Below are 22263 nucleotides of genomic sequence, written 5' to 3'. Positions count from 1 at the left end.
TCAATGGATAACGCACTTGACTTGTGTTCTCAGGGGCGCAGGTTCGAGTCCTGGGGTGAACAAGATGATTTTTTTTCCATTTTTTTTTCTTTTTGCCACCTCTTACATGATCCTTTATGATAATTAAAAGGTATAAAAGTTAAAATTTAGCAAGATAAAACAGATTATAATTACTTTTTTCATATCACATGTATATATTGTCATACATCAAAGAGACCCTTTTCACAGTGCTTTATCATCTCCCGTCTTTCACAAGTATCCCATCATAATGAACATTCCGTTGCTATCATTAAGATTATATTGATCTGCATGAACATGGTAATAGTGATTAAGATGGCGAGAATAAAGACAGACCACCTAATTCGTCCGCATGACGAATTAAATTCTAGTTATTATTATTTTTTTTTTTGGGGGGGGGAGGGGGAGTAAGGATGCCCCATTATTTCACACCTTGCATGATAGAGACACAGCCACAGAATATGAACACTCACAGTTAAGTCGGGTTATACAGTATATGGGTATGAAACCTTTATTTAAGATCAGAAAATTACATGTACCTACATCAAACAACAATGTTTCAGCCAACTTTAGCATTAAACATTCTGAAGTTATCTATAATGGCCTTTATCAGGAGCTGATACTCTTAAGGAAGAGTTGATTTATTCAGGGATAAATGGACATACAGAGAGTGGAGTGTTTCATGACATTTTAATAGTCAACGATTTTCACTATGGACCAATTTACTGACTTAACCTAAGTGCTTTCAGCCAGTCTGATGCAAATATTTGTAGTTAGCAGGGTGCTACATAACTTTTTAGAAGCACTTGCCCGGTTGGGCAAATAAATTTTTGAATAGTTGGAATATACTTGCCCAAAAATCTATTTCACTTGTCCGAAAAAATCCTTGAAAAAAGTCTATACCATCTTCAAAAGAAAGTTTTGCGGTTTTATAAACCATCGACCCCTTTTTTCTCTTTTGACATGCACTGATCTACTTTTTTATTGCATTTTCTTTTTCCAAAGTGATTTTATCTTGCCTGCCATGACCAAAATTAAGTCAGTATCGTATCAACTCTAATTTTGGTCATTCTACTGTGAGAATTTTGCTTGCCTAAGTCGGGCAAGTAGTTTTGGTCTTTACTTCAAACACTTGCAAAACTCTAAATTTAACTTGCCCTGGGCAATCGGGCAAGTGCTTATGTAGCAAACTGGTTAGATTATAACAATATTCAGTGACCCCCTCAAAAAAAAAAAGTACTTGTTTCATGAATAGCTGCCCATGTATTATTTATTCAACAAAAATAGACAGTGGAGCCCACTCCACTGTTATTATTCACTAATACACTTGGCACACAGGGTTAATACAGTGGAAGAAAGAGGGTATTCATTTATAATTTTTATTTCCGAAATTGTTTGAAAACAGTGATATTGTTTTTGTATGGTATGAATTAATGGAGCACAAGATTGTGAATTAAACAATTTCATTGTTTGTATGTTTTTTTTAACAAATGCATATACCACATCATGTAATTAGGAAGAAAACCAAAAATGTATTATTGACTATAATTGTATGGTAATTTATAAATATCTTTGATTGTATTTGATATATATAAAATCTTTATTTTGAAGTAAAAGTTTGCCCTTTATTAATTGTTGAATTGAGTTAAGTAATTAATTTTGATTGAAGTGACTCTTGATAGAGGAAGTGAATGTGTAATAGTTTATTCTGATGATGAATTGGTTTTTATAAAAGCAGAAAGTCTTAGATAAGTATGGGTGAAGGGTTGATGAAAATCCATTAAAGAACAAGGAATTTATGTATTCTTTGAATTTGTATGCGAGCAGCTCCCCCCTATTCCCATTTCAATGAAATATGCTAGATAAAATTTATTTTATATATCTATATATCAGTGGGTATTACAGAACATTTCTAGCGACATATCCACGGAAAAAATTGAAATAACTTAAATTTGTTTTTAGAAAACCCACTTATTAAAAAAGATTGTTACAACACAACGCAAACTGAGGCTACCCCCCCCCCCCACATGGTTTGGGAATCTAATGTCACAAGGTAGCAGAAGAGAGACAACAATGAGATGGGAATTTACAAACTTCAAGTTTATTACGCATGTCCTTCACTTACCTGTTTTAGTGATTGGCTCGATCACAAAGAAGCTACAGGAAATTAAAGGACAAGTCCACCCAACAAAAAGCTGATTTGAATAAATAGAAAAAAAAATCAACATGCATAACACTGAAAATTTCATCAAAATCGGATGTAAAGTAAGAAAGTCATGGCATTTTAAAGTTTCACTTCATTTCACAAAACACATTTATGTGCACATCTCGGTCGGTATGCAATGGGGAACTGATGAAATCACTCACTATTTCTTTTGTATTTTATCATATGAAATATTTTTATTTTCTCGTCATTGTCATGTGAAAAGAAGTTTCATTGCTCCCTGAACATGTGGAATTCCATTATTTTAACATTTTGTGCTTCAGGCAAAGAGGTCCTAATCATCAAATTCGTGAAATTAAAATATTGTATAATCCAAACAATAAAAAACAAAAGAAATAGTGACATCATCGACTCATTTGGATGTATTGGCTCGTTCATATAACTTTTTTGCTAAAAATAAGCGAAATTTTGAAATGTAGTAACTTTCTTATTTTACATCTGATTTTGATGAAATCTTCAACATTGTGCTTGTCTAATTTTTCTCCATTGATTCAAATCAACATTTTTCTGAGGTGGACTTGACCATTAACTTCCTGTAGCCTTTTTGTTTATGTGATTAAGCCAATCACTTAAACATGCATGTGTATGACATCTGTGATAAAATGGGGAGTTTGTTTCATTCCATCTCATTTACATTGGAGATTCTTTTGCAATTTTGTAGCTTTAGACCCTGAAACCAATAGTTGAGATGGTGCGAGACCATAGCCTCTCTGTAATTAAACCAATCTTATTAAAGGGGAATCCAACCCAAATAAAAAATTGTTTTTATAAGGAAAAGAAAAATCAGACAAGTTGATAGGTGAAAGTTTGAACAATATTGGACAAACATCAAGAAAGTTATGAATTTTTAAAAGTTGTAAATATTGGTAATCACTATACCCATGGAGACTTCAAATTGGCCACATATGGGATGTCATAGTGATGCAAGGCAAGGACTATTCCTCCATGTACTCCAATACACATTTTGGCTAAAATGTCATTTTTCCCAAAAGTTTTATTTCAAATTATATTTTCCTTTCATGAGGACATTAAACAATATACTACCTGGGTTATATTTAGATTACTGCCCCAGGGGAATGGGTACTTAAGAGAAAACCATAAATCCCTGATAATAAAGTACATGGCCTATGAGAAAGTTGTCCTTGCCCCTTGTCATAATTTACTTACTGAGTTGCCAATTTGAAATCTACATAGTATTAGTGATCTGAATTTTAAAGCAGCTATAACTTTCTTATTTCTTGTCCAATTTCTTTCAAACTTTCACCATTTTGTTTAATTTATTTTTCTCCTTCCCGACACAACATTTTATGGCCAAGGCTGGATTCCCCTTTAAAGCTAGCCTCTGTAAAAATATTGTTCGTTTTGACCGAGTGGGATTTGTGCAGTGTCTTTGTAAAGTTTTGTCAGTTTATTTTTGAACCCAGTTCACGGAGGAGCTGCTTGACTGTGATATCACATGTAGAAAATTTGCATCTCTGTAATTCTTTGTCAGATTTTATCTCACCTTCAGAATTATTTTTCTCAATACTTTACCTTTGTTATTATTTTATCTTTATTATTTTAATCTTTATTAAGACCATCTTGCCATGACGAACTTCCTCGTTAAAGTTTGCCGCTTCCGAATATATTCAAGTAGAAAATTAAATGATAATGAGCAGTGGCAATTTTTTATTTCTTTATTTTTTTTTTTTTGGGGGGGGGGGGAGGGGTGTCAAATTTCTTTGAAAAAAAAATGACACACCCTTTGGGAAAATCCTAGTTCCGCCCCTGATACTGAGTAAAGTGGAGCAAAAGATTGAAGAGAATGGAGACTTGTCCGTCGCTGGTAGATTTAAGGATACATGTATAAAAAGTTCCGAATAGACAGTCTGACGAACATGACGAACGACTATGAAAAAAAAAATTTTATATATATATATATAAAATAAAATAAAGTTACACAGATAACGTGTGGTTCATCAGTATATATATATATATATATATATATATATATATATATATATATGTATATATGTATATACTACTCTGGGCTTGTTTCGATTATCTGTTTTGCTTTAACTTCGTCAACCTAAAAACAAGCAAACTATTTTTCTTTCCAAAACGAAGTGAATTCATGAAATCATAACTGTATAATTAAGCAGATGGGGGGGGGGGGGGGGCAACATAGGAATCAACATTATAAGGTTTGTCTTAAGGTCTAATATCAACATGATCGATCGTCATTATTACTTAATTACGTCGAAAAAAATAAGCGAATTTGGAAAAATGGCAAAATGATAGCTATGGAATATTAAGGCTTATGATTATGTAGGCATGAGCTATAAGTGAACATGATGAAAACAATTGTTTTAAATCTTGTCCATGCTAATTTCACCAATGCTTGTAGCGTTAAAGGTCGAATTGCTATCGTGGATCAAATCCGCAAAGACCGAATGAGCACCATATCGGCGACTCTTCCCTCCAAACATCTGAAAGAATGCTTTCCTGAAACCTGGGCTCCTCCCAGCGTAGATGAAAGGATTAGCGCAGGAGTTTGCAAAGGCAAGGATGACGAAACACCTGTAGAGAGGACTGAAGAGATGGTTGACGTCGACGACGCCGAGGTTGAACACCAAGAAGCCAAACTGATCCGGTGTCCAGCATACGATGAAGATGATGACGACGATGAGTAGCATCTGCAGGACACGACGTTGTGCCTCCTTGAGCTTCGGTGCCATCTGTTCTTGACCTTGATTCCCATTTGACGATTCGCTGCGACGCCGGAGGCTATACAGCGTCATAGAGTGGGCCGTGACCATGATGATGATCGGGACGACGTACTCGATGATGAATAAGGACACCCCAATGAACTTCTGAAATTCCGAGGATGGGAACTGCGTGACACAAATTCCACCTTGGACAAAGTGGACGTAAAGACTGAACGTGTTGATAACGACCGCAATAAGCCACAGAATAATGATGAGGATAGGTAAACGTGTATGCGTGAATAAAACTTGGTGACACGATGGATACCTGACTGCCGCCAACCTTTCAATGGAGATTGTAGTGAGCGTGAAGATAGAAGCGCATATGGATATCCACATCAGTACCGACGAGTGGATGATCCTACAGTATGCCTGTCCACCTGAGTTGTCTGGAAGACTGATTACACGTTGGTGAGGGATGATAAAGACAGATGTCAGAAAGTCAGCGACTGCCAGAGCTCCAATTAAAGTATCGGTGGCACATCGCCGATGTCTTGGACGCAGCAGGACTATCATCACTAAGAAGTTTCCAATGATCCCTATGATAGCCAGGATCAGTTGGAGGATCTCCCACCATTCCCAGGAGACTGGTGCCCACGTCCAGTTCTGGTTCTGGTTGGTTGCGTTTTCCATAGTTCTGCTCTGTCACTTTTTACAAGGTGAAACTTGGCGAATTATTCTCTATCTGGAAAATTGAGAAATGGATGTAGATTTCATTGCATATAGGCTTAGGCATGTTAGGTCATTACATCTGCAAAATAATAACTTCTGATCACAATTCGCCTACTGTAGGCCTAATAAACATGTTCGAGTCCTTTCTCCAAAGATGTAACTAATTAGTTTTACAAGTGGGTGTTGCCTGAAGTAGGCACACTTGAAGTAATAGGAAAATATGAATTTCATGTTGCTAGAAGAGTATTTAAAAAAATAATAAAGGACAAACCATAGAGAATTTCATGAAAATGTTTTATAGTAGAGCTCTTTTATCGTAACTTATTGCTAATGCAATAATGATGAGTATTATGCTCAAAGTGGACACAGACCGTACTTTTAACGTTCATGACATCAGAAGGAAAAGCTTAGATATTTCAAATCTGAAATAGATATTTGAATATTGCATGACGTCACCAGACCCGGTTTCGATGAATTTTTCAAGCGTTATCCTTTTACAATCTCCATCCATTCCAATAAACTTCTTGTAAGTGTGGAATTTAGCTTAAAGGGGAATGAAAAGGAACAAGTAGACTTGTGTGGAAAGAGAAAAATCAAAGAATAAGATCAAAGAAAATTTGAGAAAAATCAGAAAAATAATGAGAAATTTATGAGCATTTGAATATTGCAATCATTAATGCTATGGAGATCCTCCGATTGGCCATGCGACAGATATGTGTGATGTCACATGTGAACAACTTTCCCTTTGGTGGACTATGAAATAATCTCAAAATGGCTCATTTTCCTCTTTCTTATGGTGATACAAACTCTTTATTCATAACATATTCTTTGAAAATCTGTATTACAAGCCCTCCTATAGAAAGAATTAATGATGTACTAAATAGATGTGATAAAATAGGCATTTTAAGTAAAATATACACAAAAGGAATGGGAAAGTTGTTCACATGTGATACATCTTTCTCGCATTGCCAACAGGAGGATCTACATGTAAATATTGATCTAAACTTCAAATGCTCGTAACTTTATTTTTCATTCAGTTTTTCTCAAACTTTCGTTGATCTGTTTCTTTGATTTTTCTGTGTTCCAAAAGTTTCATTTCCTTTAATATTTAACTGTTTATCCGTTTTCTGCTTCAATTATTCTATATACAGATATCAGCATATGTCTATCGGTTATCATTATTATTATTACTTATTATTTGTACTGCGCTTTTCCCATTAGGCCCAAAGCGCTTACAATGAATTGATAAGATGTAATATATAAAAAAATCACAAAGTATGAAAGAGATGAGTTTTTAATGACTTTTTGAAGATTGCTAATGATGGAGACTGTCTAATTATTAGTGGCAGGTCATTCCAGGATTTTGAAGCCGACACCGTAAAAGTTCTGTCACCAGCTAATGTACGAGTTAATGAATATGTGAGGCGAAGGTGATCACTGGCCGATCTAAGAGCTCTAGTTGGTGTATAAAGATTCAAGCAGTTACCTAAATACTGTGGAGCCTGTTTATTCAATGTTTTGTAGACAATCAAGAGTAATTTGAACGTAATTCTCTGTTTAAAAGGAAGCCAGTGAAGAGAATTAAAGAGTGGTTTGGAAGGATGATCACGGGAAACCTGTAAAATTAATCGTGCTGCCCAATTTTGTAGTCGTTGAACACGGACTAATTGATTAGAGGGAATTGTAGAAAGGAGCCCATTGCAATAATCGATACGAGACAGAACCAATGAACGAACAGCATTGTGACAGGCAGACTGGTCAATAAACCTTCTGATTCTAGAAATGTTCCTTAAATAAAAAGTGACTGTGCTACAGATATGAGAGATATGGTACGACATTGACATGCGGGAATCAAATATGACACCAAGGTTTCGTATTTTTTCTGATGGTCTAATGAGTGTACCATCAACATCAAGTTGAACATTTGGAAGATTGCGCAAGTTATAAGTAGAGGCCGCAACAAAAAATTCAGTTTTATTGTCATTTAGTTTTAGTTTATTCACTATCATCCACTGTCTTATATCTGATATACAATTCTGGAGTTTAACCATTGCATTATTGAGAGCTCCAGGAGTCTTCGGATCAAAAGAAACATATAATTGTATGTCATCAGCGTAAAAATGATAATTGATACAGTGATTTCGGATGATATCACCAACTGGAAGAGTATATATTGAGTAGCCTATGGGTCCGACTATTGACCCCTGAGGGAGTCCAAATTCTAGAGTTATGGGATTTGACAATGTGCCATCAATATCAACTTGCGTTTCTAAACTATGCTGACAACGGTTGAGAGACGGCGTTATATTAACTTGATAGGCGTATTTATTTTTGTTGAAGGGCTATATTTATGTCGACGAACAGTATGTATGAAATAATCATACTTACTTTTGTGATATAAAGATTGCTCGACGAATTCCTTCTGAAAGAAATTCCAACTGCAAGGCTAAGAGAATATGTTAGACACTATATCGTGATATACTTTGCAGAAGCGGAATGCGTATTGTGTATGGAGATAATAATTCTTTTAGTATTTTCAATTCTAATGACAATACCTCCAGATAATAACGGGGAACCTTTTGATCAATATTTCTATAAAGAGGTCACATATTCAATAGAAAAGACGGACCGTTAAGGACACGCCTGCATACATTTTCACCAAGCCTATGCAGCACGTAATTGGACTAGAACTGGCAGTGTCTGGGAGAGAAATGCAGACCAAATGAGTACCGAGAGAAAGAACGAGGGGGTTGGGGGAAGAGAACCCCCCCCCCCAAAAAAAAGAGAGAAAATGAGGAGAGAGATACACATACACAAAGATATTTGGCAGATGAGAATGAGGAACTCCTCTGACCGCGCTATATAAGTAATGATCATGACAGGGCATACATTTTTTCTACTCAGCAAAGTAATATTCTCCAATAAATTACCTATTACCTTACAACTTTTCCCAAAGACAACAGTAAATTAACGATGTTTCAACGAAAAACCTTTATCACTTTGATTATTTTGAGATATTGTCCGTAGTATGGGTATGTCTATTCCTTCGCCGTGAAAGGGGTCCCATTTCATCATACGTATTATGGTAATTTTGCCTTTGAAATAGTAACTCTAATGGAATCCTTGAATCCTTTGCTAGGATATCAATTCTTTTGAAGAGAATCCCAAGGGTTTAAGTACCTCCCTAAAAATATGACTGAGACTTCAATGTCAATAGCCTGTACAAAATCTGGGTGTCCGCGAACAAATAGTTATCTCTAAATAAAACGAATTGTGTGTTATTAGGCTTGTGAAATTTCGCACGTAGTCAAGCTTATTGAACCATACTGACTGGGAGTTTAAAAAGAAAAAAAAGTGAAAAACATGTGAAAAAAAAATCATTTGATATTTCAGTTTGCACGAAGTTGCAATTATGACCTTGCACTGATAGGATATTCCCGGATTGTGCTAATTTCCTATCTGGAATAATGGTAAATGTTAAATATACAGGGGTGGGGACCATATGCGGGGTCTGGGGGCCAAGCAGCCACCCCCTTATTGGTTGGGTAAAAAGGGGATGTTTTTTAAGGATGGGAGGGGGAAATGGGAAAGGAAACAGAGAGGAGAAGAAAAGCGAATGAAATAAGTGAATGCGAACGACTAGTTTTTATTATATAAAAAGATGATCAGGTACAACTATAATAAGGTCGCTAAAAAATATGTAAAAGCGAATATTTTATATACACTCTGAATTAAAATAATTAGAAATAAATCAATTACGGCTATGAATAGTGACCAGTCGGTGTTGGGACTTAAGATAAATCCACAAAGATGTAAATGCTTGTACTAAAAATCAATCTTTAAGATTTACACTAAAATTTTTAAGGGTTGATTTTAAATCATAATATCGACTGATCACTATTCACAGCCGTATTGGATTTATTTTACATCTCTCTTTTTGGAGTGTAGCAACTTGAAAGCTCCTGAAAATGAAGTGCTAATTTAGCTCTTAAAGAGCGTGTATAGTGACTGCACTTCGGAGTGCTGATTTGTCTAGTTCAAATTTGAACGAGAAAAATCAGCACTCCGAAGTGCAGTCACTATACACGCTCTTTAAGAGCTAAATTAGCACTTCATTTTTTAGAGTGTACGTTCGCATTAGCTGTTTCAACATGTTTTCAAGTCAATATACAATATCAACAAAATATTGTCATGATTGTGCTCGCGATTCGAGTTTCCATTATTTTGTATACCGGTAGCTAGATACGCATTCTGCTCATGATTACAGAAAAAAATAATATCAAAACTTTTCAACTCGTTCTACGCGCTCTCTTTATTGGATTAGTGAGATGCGTATCTAGTACGTTTTCCATGACTCCCCCCACACACAGACCTTAAAGTATTTCCTTTTAATGTCTGTATATATCGAAGATTTTAAGCTTGCACTTTTCAACATTAGTTGTTTAGTTGGTTACAGGTATGTATCCTGTGTATGAAGCTAAACTGCCCCCTCCCCCCAAAAATACAGTAAACTGAACAAAATTTCTATGCTACATAATTGAGCGCGCAAACGGAGCTCAATAGCAAGTTATACTGACCTAAATATGAATATTTTAACAACTGTTTGTCGGAATGCATGAAAGGGGGAGGGGGGGGGGTGCATTTCAATTAATGTAAGGGCGTGGCGCGAAATGATTTTTTTGTTCATATTTAGACCCGAAAACAGTATACATCCCAAGTAAATCATGCCACGTATCTCCATAAATAAACAATTCGAGCGCGAAACGCGTGCTATTTTTTTTTTTTTGGGTGGGGGGGTAAGCCTTATATGTTGACCTGAAAACGGAACGTTTCAAGCACTGTTTGACGGAAAGTGATGAAGAGGATGCATACTAACTCTCACCATTAAACTAAGGCGAATGCGAAGCGTGAGCTGATTTTTTTTTCATTCAGACATGAAAAAGGGGAATTTTGTTTCCATTTTACTACGACCCGGGCTTTAGCTAGAGCTACCATTCCCAAGGCCGAGTATTGAAGGAATTATCATGCCGGGAACCATGGGTAGAGGGCAACATTGTATAGGTCTGCAGAGCAATAATTGTGGTGTAAACTTGATACACAGAGGACCATACCGGTTACATAGCTGTTAAATTGGTTGTTACATTTACACTCTTAGGTGTTATGTTCATTCTCTACTAGGGTGTAACTTTAACACCTCAGTGTGTGATCATCTGTTAACACCAACTGGTGTCAGTTTTAACACCAGTTTTTAGTAAATGGCTCAGCAATTCAAAGAATTTAAGTGCTCCATCAATTTTACATACCTCTTCTCCCTCCATTATGTGTTTCCCTCCCCATCGCCGACCCCTCTATCTTCAAATTCCTTCCCCTTTTCTTTCTATCACTTTCCCCATCCCTTTTTCTCTGTTGATGTAATCCTGTACATGTCACTAAAATAAATAAATTAAACATTTCTCCACAAATTGATAGGATTTAAAGTATAATACACCGTGGAGTACCGCAAGGATCCTAACTTGGTTCATTTTAGGTCATATATTTTACTTCGGATATCAGCCTACTGTTATAAGTTGAGCATTATTTCTGTCAACGCGGTTTTCCCCATTACACTTTATTGCTGCATGAATAGAAAAGTGAATGATTGTTTTTTGCAATGAAGATAACGAATACAAAATGGAAAGTATATTTCAAGGAGTTTATTATTTACAAAACAAAACAAAACGCATAAACCTCATAAGTCAATAACATCAATTATTCAATTAAAATATTATTTCAACTATTGATTATATAATCCCTCTTTACCACGAATGTCGAGATGTTGTCAAATCTGCTAGAATTTTCTAAGGTATTTTATGTTAGTATTAAAACGGCATTATCAACATTTGTGGAAATGATATGGCCTATAGATTATTGTATATAAGTCATAATGGATTTCATGATGGCTATCCAATCTACTATGCATTTTACCATCAGGACCATGGAACCTTGGATTCGTCTACATAAAGCCCTCTCAATATAGTTATCACAATCAAAGTTACCATAATCCGCTCGGAAGTCATTATGAAACGGGGTCGGAAGTTCCAGTGAACAAAACTAGTGTTTTCCGCTCAGAGACGTGCATGTACGGTGTTTAAGCGACGCGGGCGTAGGACAAGCTCTTTTATTTTATTTTTTTTAATAAAGAAATATACTATTTATATCAAGAATTGAACTATTAATATAAAATATTCAACCCCTGTTATCAAGAAATATCTTTTCTTTATAATAAGAATGGTAGGCCTATTTCTTGAGCAAAATATACGAATAAAAGGCTTGTCATACGCCGGGTCGCAGAAAGCACCGTAGTAACGTCGCAGCTGAGCAAAATCTTGTTAATAACAAAACAGCAAACAAGACAAAAACATGCAGGATTTGTCTTTAAATAAGCTAGCATATGCATATAATTATTTCAACCATGATTATAATTATGGCTGTATAAATATGTCAACTGAAATTGTGAGCGCTTTGGGCCATTTGGGAAAAGCGCGTTATAAATATTGAGTATTATTATTACTATCACAATATGGAATAGTTCAGAATATTATCGAACTATGTTGTAATTTTGGTATTCGTTTAATCGTTTAGATACATTACATAATATTTTAAGCAGCTAACCATGGCCCATTTCGCGACACGACATTTGCCCCTGATACAATTGCTCATGGTACAATTGCTTAGGTTTAGGCTTAGGGTATAGGGTAAAGTGTTAAAGCCAGAGTCGAATTTGGTCATTTGATTAGTGCGTGGAATTTAAAGGGGAACAATTGTCGCCGGAGCAAATGTCATTGAACAGATCATTTACCCGTGCTTTTAAAATGGTTGCAAAATCATTTTGTACGTTTGCTATAAATTTATTACTCAAAATACCAAATAGAGATTAGTGCTACATAGGCCATATGAGAAACATTTAGAGGAAGTTGATTACAAAAGGCACTACTTAGTGTTTGTCATTACTCGATGCAAATTTAAGAGGAATGATCAAAATCAACGATGCCTTCAAGAGAAACGAAAAATTGCACTTTTCAAGAAAAATATACAATCAAACATTACAATACAATCAACACAATTATACAATCAGACATAATACAATTAAACATAATAATACAATCAAATATAATACAATCAAACATAATACACGCAGACATAAAAATGCAATCAGACATGACAACGAAATCAGACATGATAATATAATCAAACATAATAATGCAATCAAACATAATAACGCAAGCAAACATTTTAATACAAAGAAGTGACGCTGGATCTTCGTCTGCATTCGATTAACCAAGGAAAATAATAAACTGAGAATAAAATACATGTACATTAAATTATTGTCATGTTTGTAAACGATTACGTAATGATACTTTGACAAACATTGATTTCAGAAAATTATTATACACTGTAAAAACTGAGGTGTTAAAACTGACACCAATTTGTGTTAATAGAGGACCACAACCTGAGGTGTTAAAATAACACCTATTGGTGTAAAGCTAACACCACCAATTTAACACCGGTGTAAAATAACTGGTGTGGTCCTCTACGTACACCGATTAGCACCACACTTTTTGCTGTGTAGAAGCGATCGTCACACTATGGGGTGTTGCAAGAAACTTGCGATCAATTGTAAGTAAATTTTTGGTCCCTAAATCAATCATATGTCTTGCAGTTAATTGCAAATCAGTGATTGATTGTTAATTTGCTCCTAGCAACAGGAAGTTTAATCTGATTTGCTACAGCTAATGTTGATCAGTAGATCATTTGCAATTGATCAGAAATATTTTCTTGCAACACCCCCTATGTCTGCATATGGTGGGGTAGAGATAGGGGAGCCTAGGACCCTCAAAATTTTCACGACCAAGAGAGAGAAAAACAAAGAAAGAAAATTAGAAGAGGAAAGGGAAAAGGAGATATGACGAGATATTTTTTTATTCCTTAATTATTTTGCATCAAAAAGGCAATTTCAATACATGTACTTTTGCTCCATATGCGATATCTGGCACCCCCAAAAATACCCAATTGTCTGCACAAAAGAAGAAAAGGAAAATCGCAAAATGTGATACCATTTTCTGAATATTACGTCAAAATCTACGAGATTTATTTAGTCATTTATCTTGCATTAGAAAAGTAATTTCATTACTTTTGCTCCACATATCATGTCTGCCCCCTTCGAATACGCAACTGTCTGCACGTCTTCACATACAGGTCCTGGGGGGTGTTTCACAAAGATTTAAGTATGACTTAGAGTCGCACTTAAATGTCTGGTTGCGCGCAGTATAAAAGGCATGACAGCATTGGTCAGATCATGCCAAGAGGACGCGTACTACTGCGTATTGATCAATAAGATTGCGCGTTGCATATCATGTACGCGTCGACATTTAAGTGCGACCTAAGTCATACTTAAATCTTTGTGAAACACCCCCTGAACAAATAATGATTTCAGATCGTGAGGAAGATCGTCAAGATACATGAATAGTGTTGCTCATCGGAAATCTTGTCAGCTTCAGTGGTAGATGGCCCATCCAATGATTAACAGAAGATCGTGGGTTCAATCCCCCAGCCGAGTCATACCAACGTCGAACTCTCCTAAAACGGGATCTTCATCCTTCTCGCAGGCCACTCAGCGTATCAGAATGGAGAAGGGTATTACGAGGTTAAAAACGCAAGACCCACTGGAAAATCAGCTAAAAACAGCTTACTCTTCTTGTTCACCACAAACGTAGAGGGTGTCAACACTTTGGTACCGGCGTTGCTGCCCTCTGCGTTCTTTGGTGTTAACGAGTTATAATCATATCGACATTTTTTTCATTCTTTTAAGTTCTTTTTGAGTTTTTGTCATTCTTTTATGTCTTTGGTGTATATTTATTAACTTCTTCTGTTGTCTATATCGAAGAGTTTGTCGCAAGCGAGAGGATTCCGTTGCATTGGTGAAGTTAAAGAATTTCTTTCTAATGGAGTCGCTGACAACAGGACTACTGGTTCCTTCTCCAGGTTTAGACATTCCCTTTGCTTTGGAGAAATCTTCTTCCGCTTGAAGAAGCCAGTCTGTTCACAAGGATAGTAACAAACAATGAAAAGAAACGGAAATGACATCAGTATCGTCGAGTGGAAAGTTGTGCGAGTCAGAAACTACCATAGACTTGATATTGCTATTTCTCAGCGTGCATTTCGAATAAAACTCAGAAAACTGTTCCCCTGAGTCCCTGTTTATTTCTATTTATTACATTTTGAATACATTTTTTTAATGATTATGATAATAGTGATGATAAAAAAATTGAACTGAAAAGACAGGAAAGAAAAATATTGTGTGAAGTTTTCAGGTGGACATCTTCCTGAGATTGTTCCAAAAAGTAGGAAGGTCACAAAACGGCAGCTACTTAAAGTGCATACAAACCAGCAGTATTTGTAATCGCCACCTCAAGGCACCAAAGTATTATGTCTGGCCTGATTTATTATCCACAATGCATCATTGAGAGCGATGTAGTCTTGTAATGTACGTCCATTTAAATGATAACATACTAATTCATTATTCAATATATCCATACCGCAATAATTATGATATCATTTTGCAAAACAGGCACCTTTCCTCTCAAAAAGTTTTTAGATTCTCTGCACTATCGAAATTGTAATTCATTGTGTTATAAAGTATTTATACCAAAATGAATATAGTTCAAGACTATCTATTTATATTGCACAGATAACGGGAGACCCTCAGATATTAATTCGCTCCACTTTTGATACTATTTTCTTGGTAACGTTATACTGACGTCGTGATGATTTCTCAAACACTTTGAAAAAACATTTAAAATGGAATCATAGAAGATATCCTAACCACGTCTATATTAAACATGTTAACGCTTCATAGGCAAGTTTACTGTGAGTCAAGGATATATATACCTTTTGTAGTATGATGATGACCACGAGTTGAATAAATAGTCCCCCTGCGATTGCGACGATGTACACCCAGTACGGTATATGTTGCTGAGGTTGGTCGATCTCCCCAAGCACTGTCGTACTGATCTATATAGGACAATTGAGAAAAAAGGGTTATATACAATTAACTTTTTAAAAAGAGTTTCAAAGGCGGCAAGGTAATGTGTCCCCCAACCGACCTCAGTTCGCATTGACGCCTATAATGTTCCTGCCACTAGGCTGTATCCAATGTAGCGTCTTTGAATCGGTGTGCTTAAAATAATGTACATCCAATTAAGAAAAAAAAATGGTAGTCGGATCGTGAAATGTGCGACAGGCTTTCGATGAAATGCGATTTACTTTGGTACAAATCTCTCTTGCACGTATTCTGAAGTCAGGTTTAATTTAGACAATGTTCTAACTTTCTGCTAAACTTATGCATGGGGAGTAAAAATGTCAAAAAAACTTGTTAACATTGCTTGTTTCCTATGTTTATTGTGTTTTCCCTTAATTCTTCAATAGTGACGACATTTATCTTCTTAATGTTTCCCAGACAGTTAATCATCATTTTAGAGTCAATTTAGCCGATACATTGAACCCGGATTAAACCTCTACTGTTAGAGATTTTATGAAACAATTAGCTATCCACAGTTAAAGCAAAATTTTAAACCAGATTCTACGTCAAATCAACTTCGGAATACAGGTCCATATATAAAAAAATGTTTCTGTAGAATATGGGTTTAGACTCGTGCAAGCCTAATAAACGGAAATTCTAATCTTGTTTAGCCTGTTTATTATTAAGTTTGAACCTACCTGAATATCAGCGGTCGGTAAATTGAGAAACGGAGTGCTTGGATGAAGACTATTTTTGACTAAAGCTTCTACACGGGTCATCAACTTGAATCCTGTAATGTTGTACTATTAAAAGAGAGAGAAAAAATGACTACTGTTTAAACGATATATCGATCTATTATTATCTAAAAAGGTTATGGGGCATTTTTGAAATGACGATTAGATAGGAACGTTGAAACTGTGTTGGAAATGTCAAATATAAAGGATGGACATTTTCGTTCTGAAATATGGTAAATTGTATTATAAAGATATAACAGTACGTTTAGAAAGTATACTATAACATTGACACATACAAGCTTGCTTAATATATATATATGCATATTTCGTGAATACACTATTGCTTGTATCATACCTTTACTAAGAGATCTGTTTTGAGGCGTGCTGTTACTATGACAACCACTTCATCCCTCTCCGAGTGTCGCCCCCTGGCCAGTGTATCTACGTAGCACACTATCTTATCGCATGGTGACAAACTGGACCTACAGGCAAGCGATTTCAGTTGGGACGATGCTAATGGAGACGCAATTCTCGTTTGAGAGGATGTGGAAAGAGGCCCATCTCGACGATGTCGTCTGCCCCGGATGTAATTTCCAAATGTCTGGGTTAACGAAGAAGAAAAAACAAAAACAAAGCCAAAATAAAATGTGGAGTCATTAATATGCATTGTTCTGATTTTATAAAGCTTATAATTATGCTGAAAATTGTTCATATGAGGATTTAAGGAAATGTGGAAATGACTTCACTTTGAATTATACCTTTGATAATAATAATAATAATATGAACATTTGTAATACACCGGTATCCATCATAAAAAAGATGCTCATGGCGCAATAAAGAAAAGAGAAGGAAAAAAAGAAAAAGAAAGGAAGGAAGATAGAAAACCTAAAAAGAGGGGGCGAATAACAATTACCTAAAACTTGCGTGAATAACCAGGCTTTCAGAGAACTTTTGAAAGTGGTGAGACAAGAAATATTGCTTTAATTTACATGATTGATGTAAAATTACGGTGGAGCTCATGCAACATACATGATGGATGGGGGGGGGGGGATTACAATTTTGCTATTTTTATGAATGTTTAGTAGGGTGGAGCGAGCTGTTATAGTGTATTACAACATCTATAGGTGCCACGAGCCGAATTACATCAGGAGGGCTAAAGATATTCGTTCGACCCAACCCATTCGATTTTTTTCAATTTGATATTGCTGATTGACAAAAGTGTATGAATATGATTCAAAATCTAACACTGATTCTATAAATGGTAACTACTGAACTTCCTTCTCCCAAATTGGGAAGGTATATCAATGATTTGGAACTATATTTTGACTGGCGGAAGAATTGGGGCTATTTTACTGTTTCAGTTGATGAATTTGATCCCATCATAGTTATCTTCATAAATGGCGGTTTATTTTCAAAATGAGCTGGCTACGATACCCTTCTCTGGTCAGATATGGAATTTCAGATATATATCCTATCCAAAGGTAGTATGCATTTGACCCTCTAATTTCACATTTATTTTTTATGAATTTTTCTTTAGTGCCATTTTAACACACAGGTCTGCGGGGAATGTTTTACGCGCGTGACACCCATAACTTCGAATTACAGAAAGGTTTCTTTCAAGTCTGTCAGATTTATCAAGGGCAGATGTGTTCATGTTTTACTTGGGTGTGGGATAAATGATTGTGCATAAATTGCACTATGAACACGAGCAGGAATTGCTCTCGTTTTACTCTCAATAAAACGAGAGCCACTTCTCCCGAAAAAGTGTCTCATTTTGAACTATTTTTAACGGATTTTCATCTCAAAATTTTCGAGAGAAAAGTTAGTTTTTATGATCCTCTCGAAGGCCACACCTAGAATTTAATGGCCGTTTGGCCCTGAATGGCCCAAGCGAATCACTTCGCTGATGGGATTTACGATCCTACAGGGAGTATCCGTTCCCTCTCGATCGTGGCCACTAGTGCGCTTAATCTCAGTCCCAGGCTTTCATGAAATTAAAAAAAAGTGCAGGCTTATGCAGTGAACTGTACATAAAAACCGATAAAAAAATTATTAGAATAAGTTTGAAATTGAAAAGAGCTTTTGATAGACGGTGTTCTGCAGCATCCTTTGGCAGTATCACGTTTGTGTTGTTTTATACTTCTACGGATCTGAAAGGCCCAGAATTTTGTGGCACCGTCGAACAGGAAAGAAAATTGTGCTGTTAGATAGTGGCTGTTCTCATATCTGAAATTTACTAGGAAAACTCTTCATCATAATTGTCTTCGAATAGTATCATATCACAGCATGACTTCAATAATATTTCATGAATTTGTAAATGTTATTATAACTTTATCACATTTTAAATCAATTACTGTTCTGTGCTATTTTCCACAGATCCCTGTAGAAAGCGTAATGGCAAAAAAGGGTTAAAAGTTACAGTTGATTTTTCTTCAGTTCTTGTAAATTGAAAAAATAGATGCAAAAAAAAAATACAAAGTATACCCAAGTATATTTTTGCTTTGTAAAGTACATACTGCATGCATTCATCGCATCTGTGGCTGAACAATCATTATTCGCAGCGAATAAAAAAATAAAGGAAACATTAGCTCAGACAACACCCTAAAGAATTATTACTCCCAGTTTTCACCTATTCGTTTTATTTTCAATTTTAAACAAAGTCAACAAAGTTAATGAGCGTACAGATGCAAATCATCGTGTTATAGCAAAGCAAACTCAATACAATAATCTCATATCGACATTTTCATAAGATAAACTAAACAATTCTGAAATTAGGCATATATGACATATTGAATGAATGCGTTTAAAATGAGATCAACAGCAAAGGAGCGAGAGGCTTATAACACTCAAAATGAACGCAAATATAAAACGGACGAAATTTTTTAGCAGATGGCCATGGATAAATGGGGTGGGGCTTCAATAAAAGAGAGAAAATGATACAACAGAAGAAGGAAACAACAATAATGGAGGCATCTAATCAAGGGGGCACGATCAAGCTACAAGCTAGTTCTATTGACAGGAAGCATTGGGGCGTAGTGAGTATAAACGGGTCCTACGTAAGGTTCTACGGCAGGCGACACTTTTTCTCAAAATAAATTGTTAAAGGGATGATCCAGACTGGAGATATTTATATCTTGAAAAATAAAGTAAAATTCACAAAGCAAAATGCTGAAAATTTCATCAAAATCGGATAACAATAACGAAGTTATTGAATTTTAAAGATTTGCATTATTCCAGTGAAACAGTTCTAGGCATGTCTTTATAACATTCGGTAAGCTGATGATGTCATATCCCCACTTCTTCTTTTGAATTTTATTATATGAAATCAGGTTTATTCAAAAATTTTCTAACATGAACTAAAACAATTGGATGGACAACCGATTAAATTCATTACATGTAGTTATTTACTGCCGCAACTTATTTTATCATAAATGAGAGACATGCATCATTTACACATGCATGGAAAAATGAAACACTTATGATCTCATGTAATAACACAAGGAAAAGGGAAAGTGGGGATGTGACATCATCGGCCACCCCATGACGATGTGCATATAACTGTTTTCACAAAATATTGATAAACTTCAAAATTCAATAACTTCGTTATTTGTTATCCGATTTTGATGAAATATTCAGCATATTGCACTGAAAATTTCACTTTATTTAGTTAGATATAAATATTTTCAGCCCGGACCATTCCTTTAAGTAGGGTAATTCTTGGTGGTTATACCGAGTATATATGGCAAGATTCGATCGATAAAGGATGTTTGAATAAAAGAGACTGTCTAGGGAATGTCTAAAATTAAACATACTTATAATCTGCAGAGGTTTCTTTTTGTAAAATCATGGTTCTATAGGATCCATGGTAAAAATTAATAATTCAACATTATGTTGCACTAATATTACGAATATTACGCGATGAGATTTGAGTAGAACTGACGATGAATATAGGTCAAATCCCAGGGTCAAATAATTTGTATGTGGGGGCGGGGTCCATTTGAGTGTGTGATTTGTGTGAGTGTGTTTATTACATATACACCAACATTTGTAAGTATGGAGGGACTATATCCCCCCCTGAATATGGACAGGGGAATCCAGCGTTGATCATAAAATGTCGTGGTAGAAAGGGCAAAATAAATAAAACAGAATGGTGTAAAGGAGTTAGAGAAGCACTTTGTCCGCTATTCAACTTTCCCCTTTCAACTTGTCTGATTTTTCTTTTTCTTAAAGTCAAAACCGTTTGTATTTGGGTTGGATTCCCCTGAAATACTAGTAGGGTCCGTGATTAGCGACATCATCGGGCGCGTGCGACCTTCAACATGCCCACTTTAGATCAGATTCTACAAAAAAAAACCAGGTAAAGATAAATCTCATCACGTGTAAGCCCTTTACGACATAGTCTGCTGTGCAAACCCTTACTCGAGTAAAGGGTCTGACTTGCAGCCTATATGCCTTGTGTGAAACAGAAAGTTTTGTATTTGCTAGTCTTTGCGTGGAGACACACCTGTTGATCAGTTTCAATCAGGGTCTGTGCCTGCAAACTATTTAGGTCATTGTGTGCAGGGGCGTAACAGGCGTCGTTGGTGGTGGGGGGGGGGGCAAAAATTTACCAGTCATATCATGGTATGAACGGGCAGTGGTTTAAAGGGGAAGTTCACCCTGACAAAAAGTTTATTGTAAAAATAGCAGAAAAAATGATAAAAAATATTGCCGAAGGTTTGAGAAAAAATCATCAAATAATTAAAAAGTTATTAGAATTTCAATTATTTGATTTGTGACGTCATATGCGAGCAGCATTCCTACATAGCGAATGGTAAAAAATCAATGAAATGCCATTTTCTCAGAAAATTGAAAATGGTTTTCACTGTAACTTTTGTATATCAATAGACAAATCATTTCACACCCGATCATGAAAAGAAAACAAAATTAAGTCATCATGAACCATACAAAATTTGAAATTCATACATTTTATATTATATAACACATGGGGCAGCTGCTCGTTTATGACGTCACAAATCCAAAATTGTGAAATCTAATAACTTTCTTATACTCTTTAACGGATTTTCCTCAAACCTTCACCAATATTTTTTACTATTTTTACAACAAAGTTTTCTTCAGGGTGAACTTCCCCTTTAATGAGGCAAAATTTTTGAGGGGGTCAGATATGGCGTATCGGAAAGAAATTATCTTTAAAAAAAAGTTGCGATGGAGCAAAGCGAGCAAACAAAAAAGATCAAATTTTGTGATAGATTTTGACATAATATTCAGAAAATAAAATATCATACTTCACCCTTATCTCTTTCCTTTTTTGGTCTTGGCACTCGCATAAGATGGCTATGGTTAGATATACAGTAGGCCTATATATTCTTAATGGATTCCTAAACTGTATTCCTCAAATGTCTCTGTTTGGGGTCATACACGAAAATGTCAGGTCGCGCTTCGCGCTTGCATTATTTGTTTAGCTAAACAGGTACGTATCGTGATTACAAAAATTGCTGTAATGTCCCTTTTTAGGTCTGAATATCAAAACTTGAGATTGCGCATCACGCTCGCATTATTTGATGAGTGAGATACATATCCGTTCAATGGCACTGTCCCTAATAGGTCAGTCAAAGTAAATACCTGGAATTTTTGCCGGTCCCCCCCCCCCTTCAATGCCGCAACCCAAGGTATGCCAGTAAAGGAATATAACAATTTATGTGTAGCGTCTCCGGGAGAACTACTCTGTTACAATCATCCACTTCTCCAATATTTTATGTCTTTTTACACCATTATGTACATGTCCCTAGTTCCTGCTTTGTTATTTGTAGTTAA

At 35.7% G+C, this 22263-nt stretch overlaps 2 protein-coding genes across 2 annotated transcripts in view; both read right to left on the bottom strand.

Annotated features, from left to right (window-relative positions):
- Positions 1 to 4260: 4260 nt before the first annotated feature.
- On the bottom strand, positions 4261 to 8195 carry LOC121426965 (galanin receptor 2b-like). Its single transcript, XM_041623380.1, has 2 exons — positions 8047 to 8195; positions 4261 to 5671 (listed from the first exon to the last, which is right to left on the bottom strand). The coding sequence occupies exon 2, from the start codon at positions 5617 to 5619 to the stop codon at positions 4591 to 4593; it is 1029 nt and encodes a 342-aa protein (XP_041479314.1). The 5' UTR covers positions 5620 to 5671; positions 8047 to 8195; the 3' UTR covers positions 4261 to 4590.
- A 6347-nt stretch (positions 8196 to 14542) lies between these two features.
- Positions 14543 to 22263, bottom strand: part of LOC121426041 (integrin alpha pat-2-like) — an 83023-nt gene continuing 75302 nt past the window's right edge. Inside the window, exons 26-29 of the mRNA XM_041622173.1 lie at positions 16805 to 17050; positions 16414 to 16518; positions 15586 to 15708; positions 14543 to 14733 (exon numbers count right to left, since the gene is read on the bottom strand). Coding sequence (XP_041478107.1) covers positions 14554 to 14733; positions 15586 to 15708; positions 16414 to 16518; positions 16805 to 17050 — 654 coding nt within the window. The 3' untranslated portion in view covers positions 14543 to 14553. The remainder of the gene's footprint in view (positions 14734 to 15585; positions 15709 to 16413; positions 16519 to 16804; positions 17051 to 22263) is intronic.

This window comes from Lytechinus variegatus, chromosome 13 (genome assembly GCF_018143015.1).
Source record: "Lytechinus variegatus isolate NC3 chromosome 13, Lvar_3.0, whole genome shotgun sequence".
Classification (NCBI taxonomy): Eukaryota; Metazoa; Echinodermata; class Echinoidea; order Temnopleuroida; family Toxopneustidae; genus Lytechinus; species Lytechinus variegatus.
This window is presented reverse-complemented; position numbering and strand designations above follow the sequence as displayed.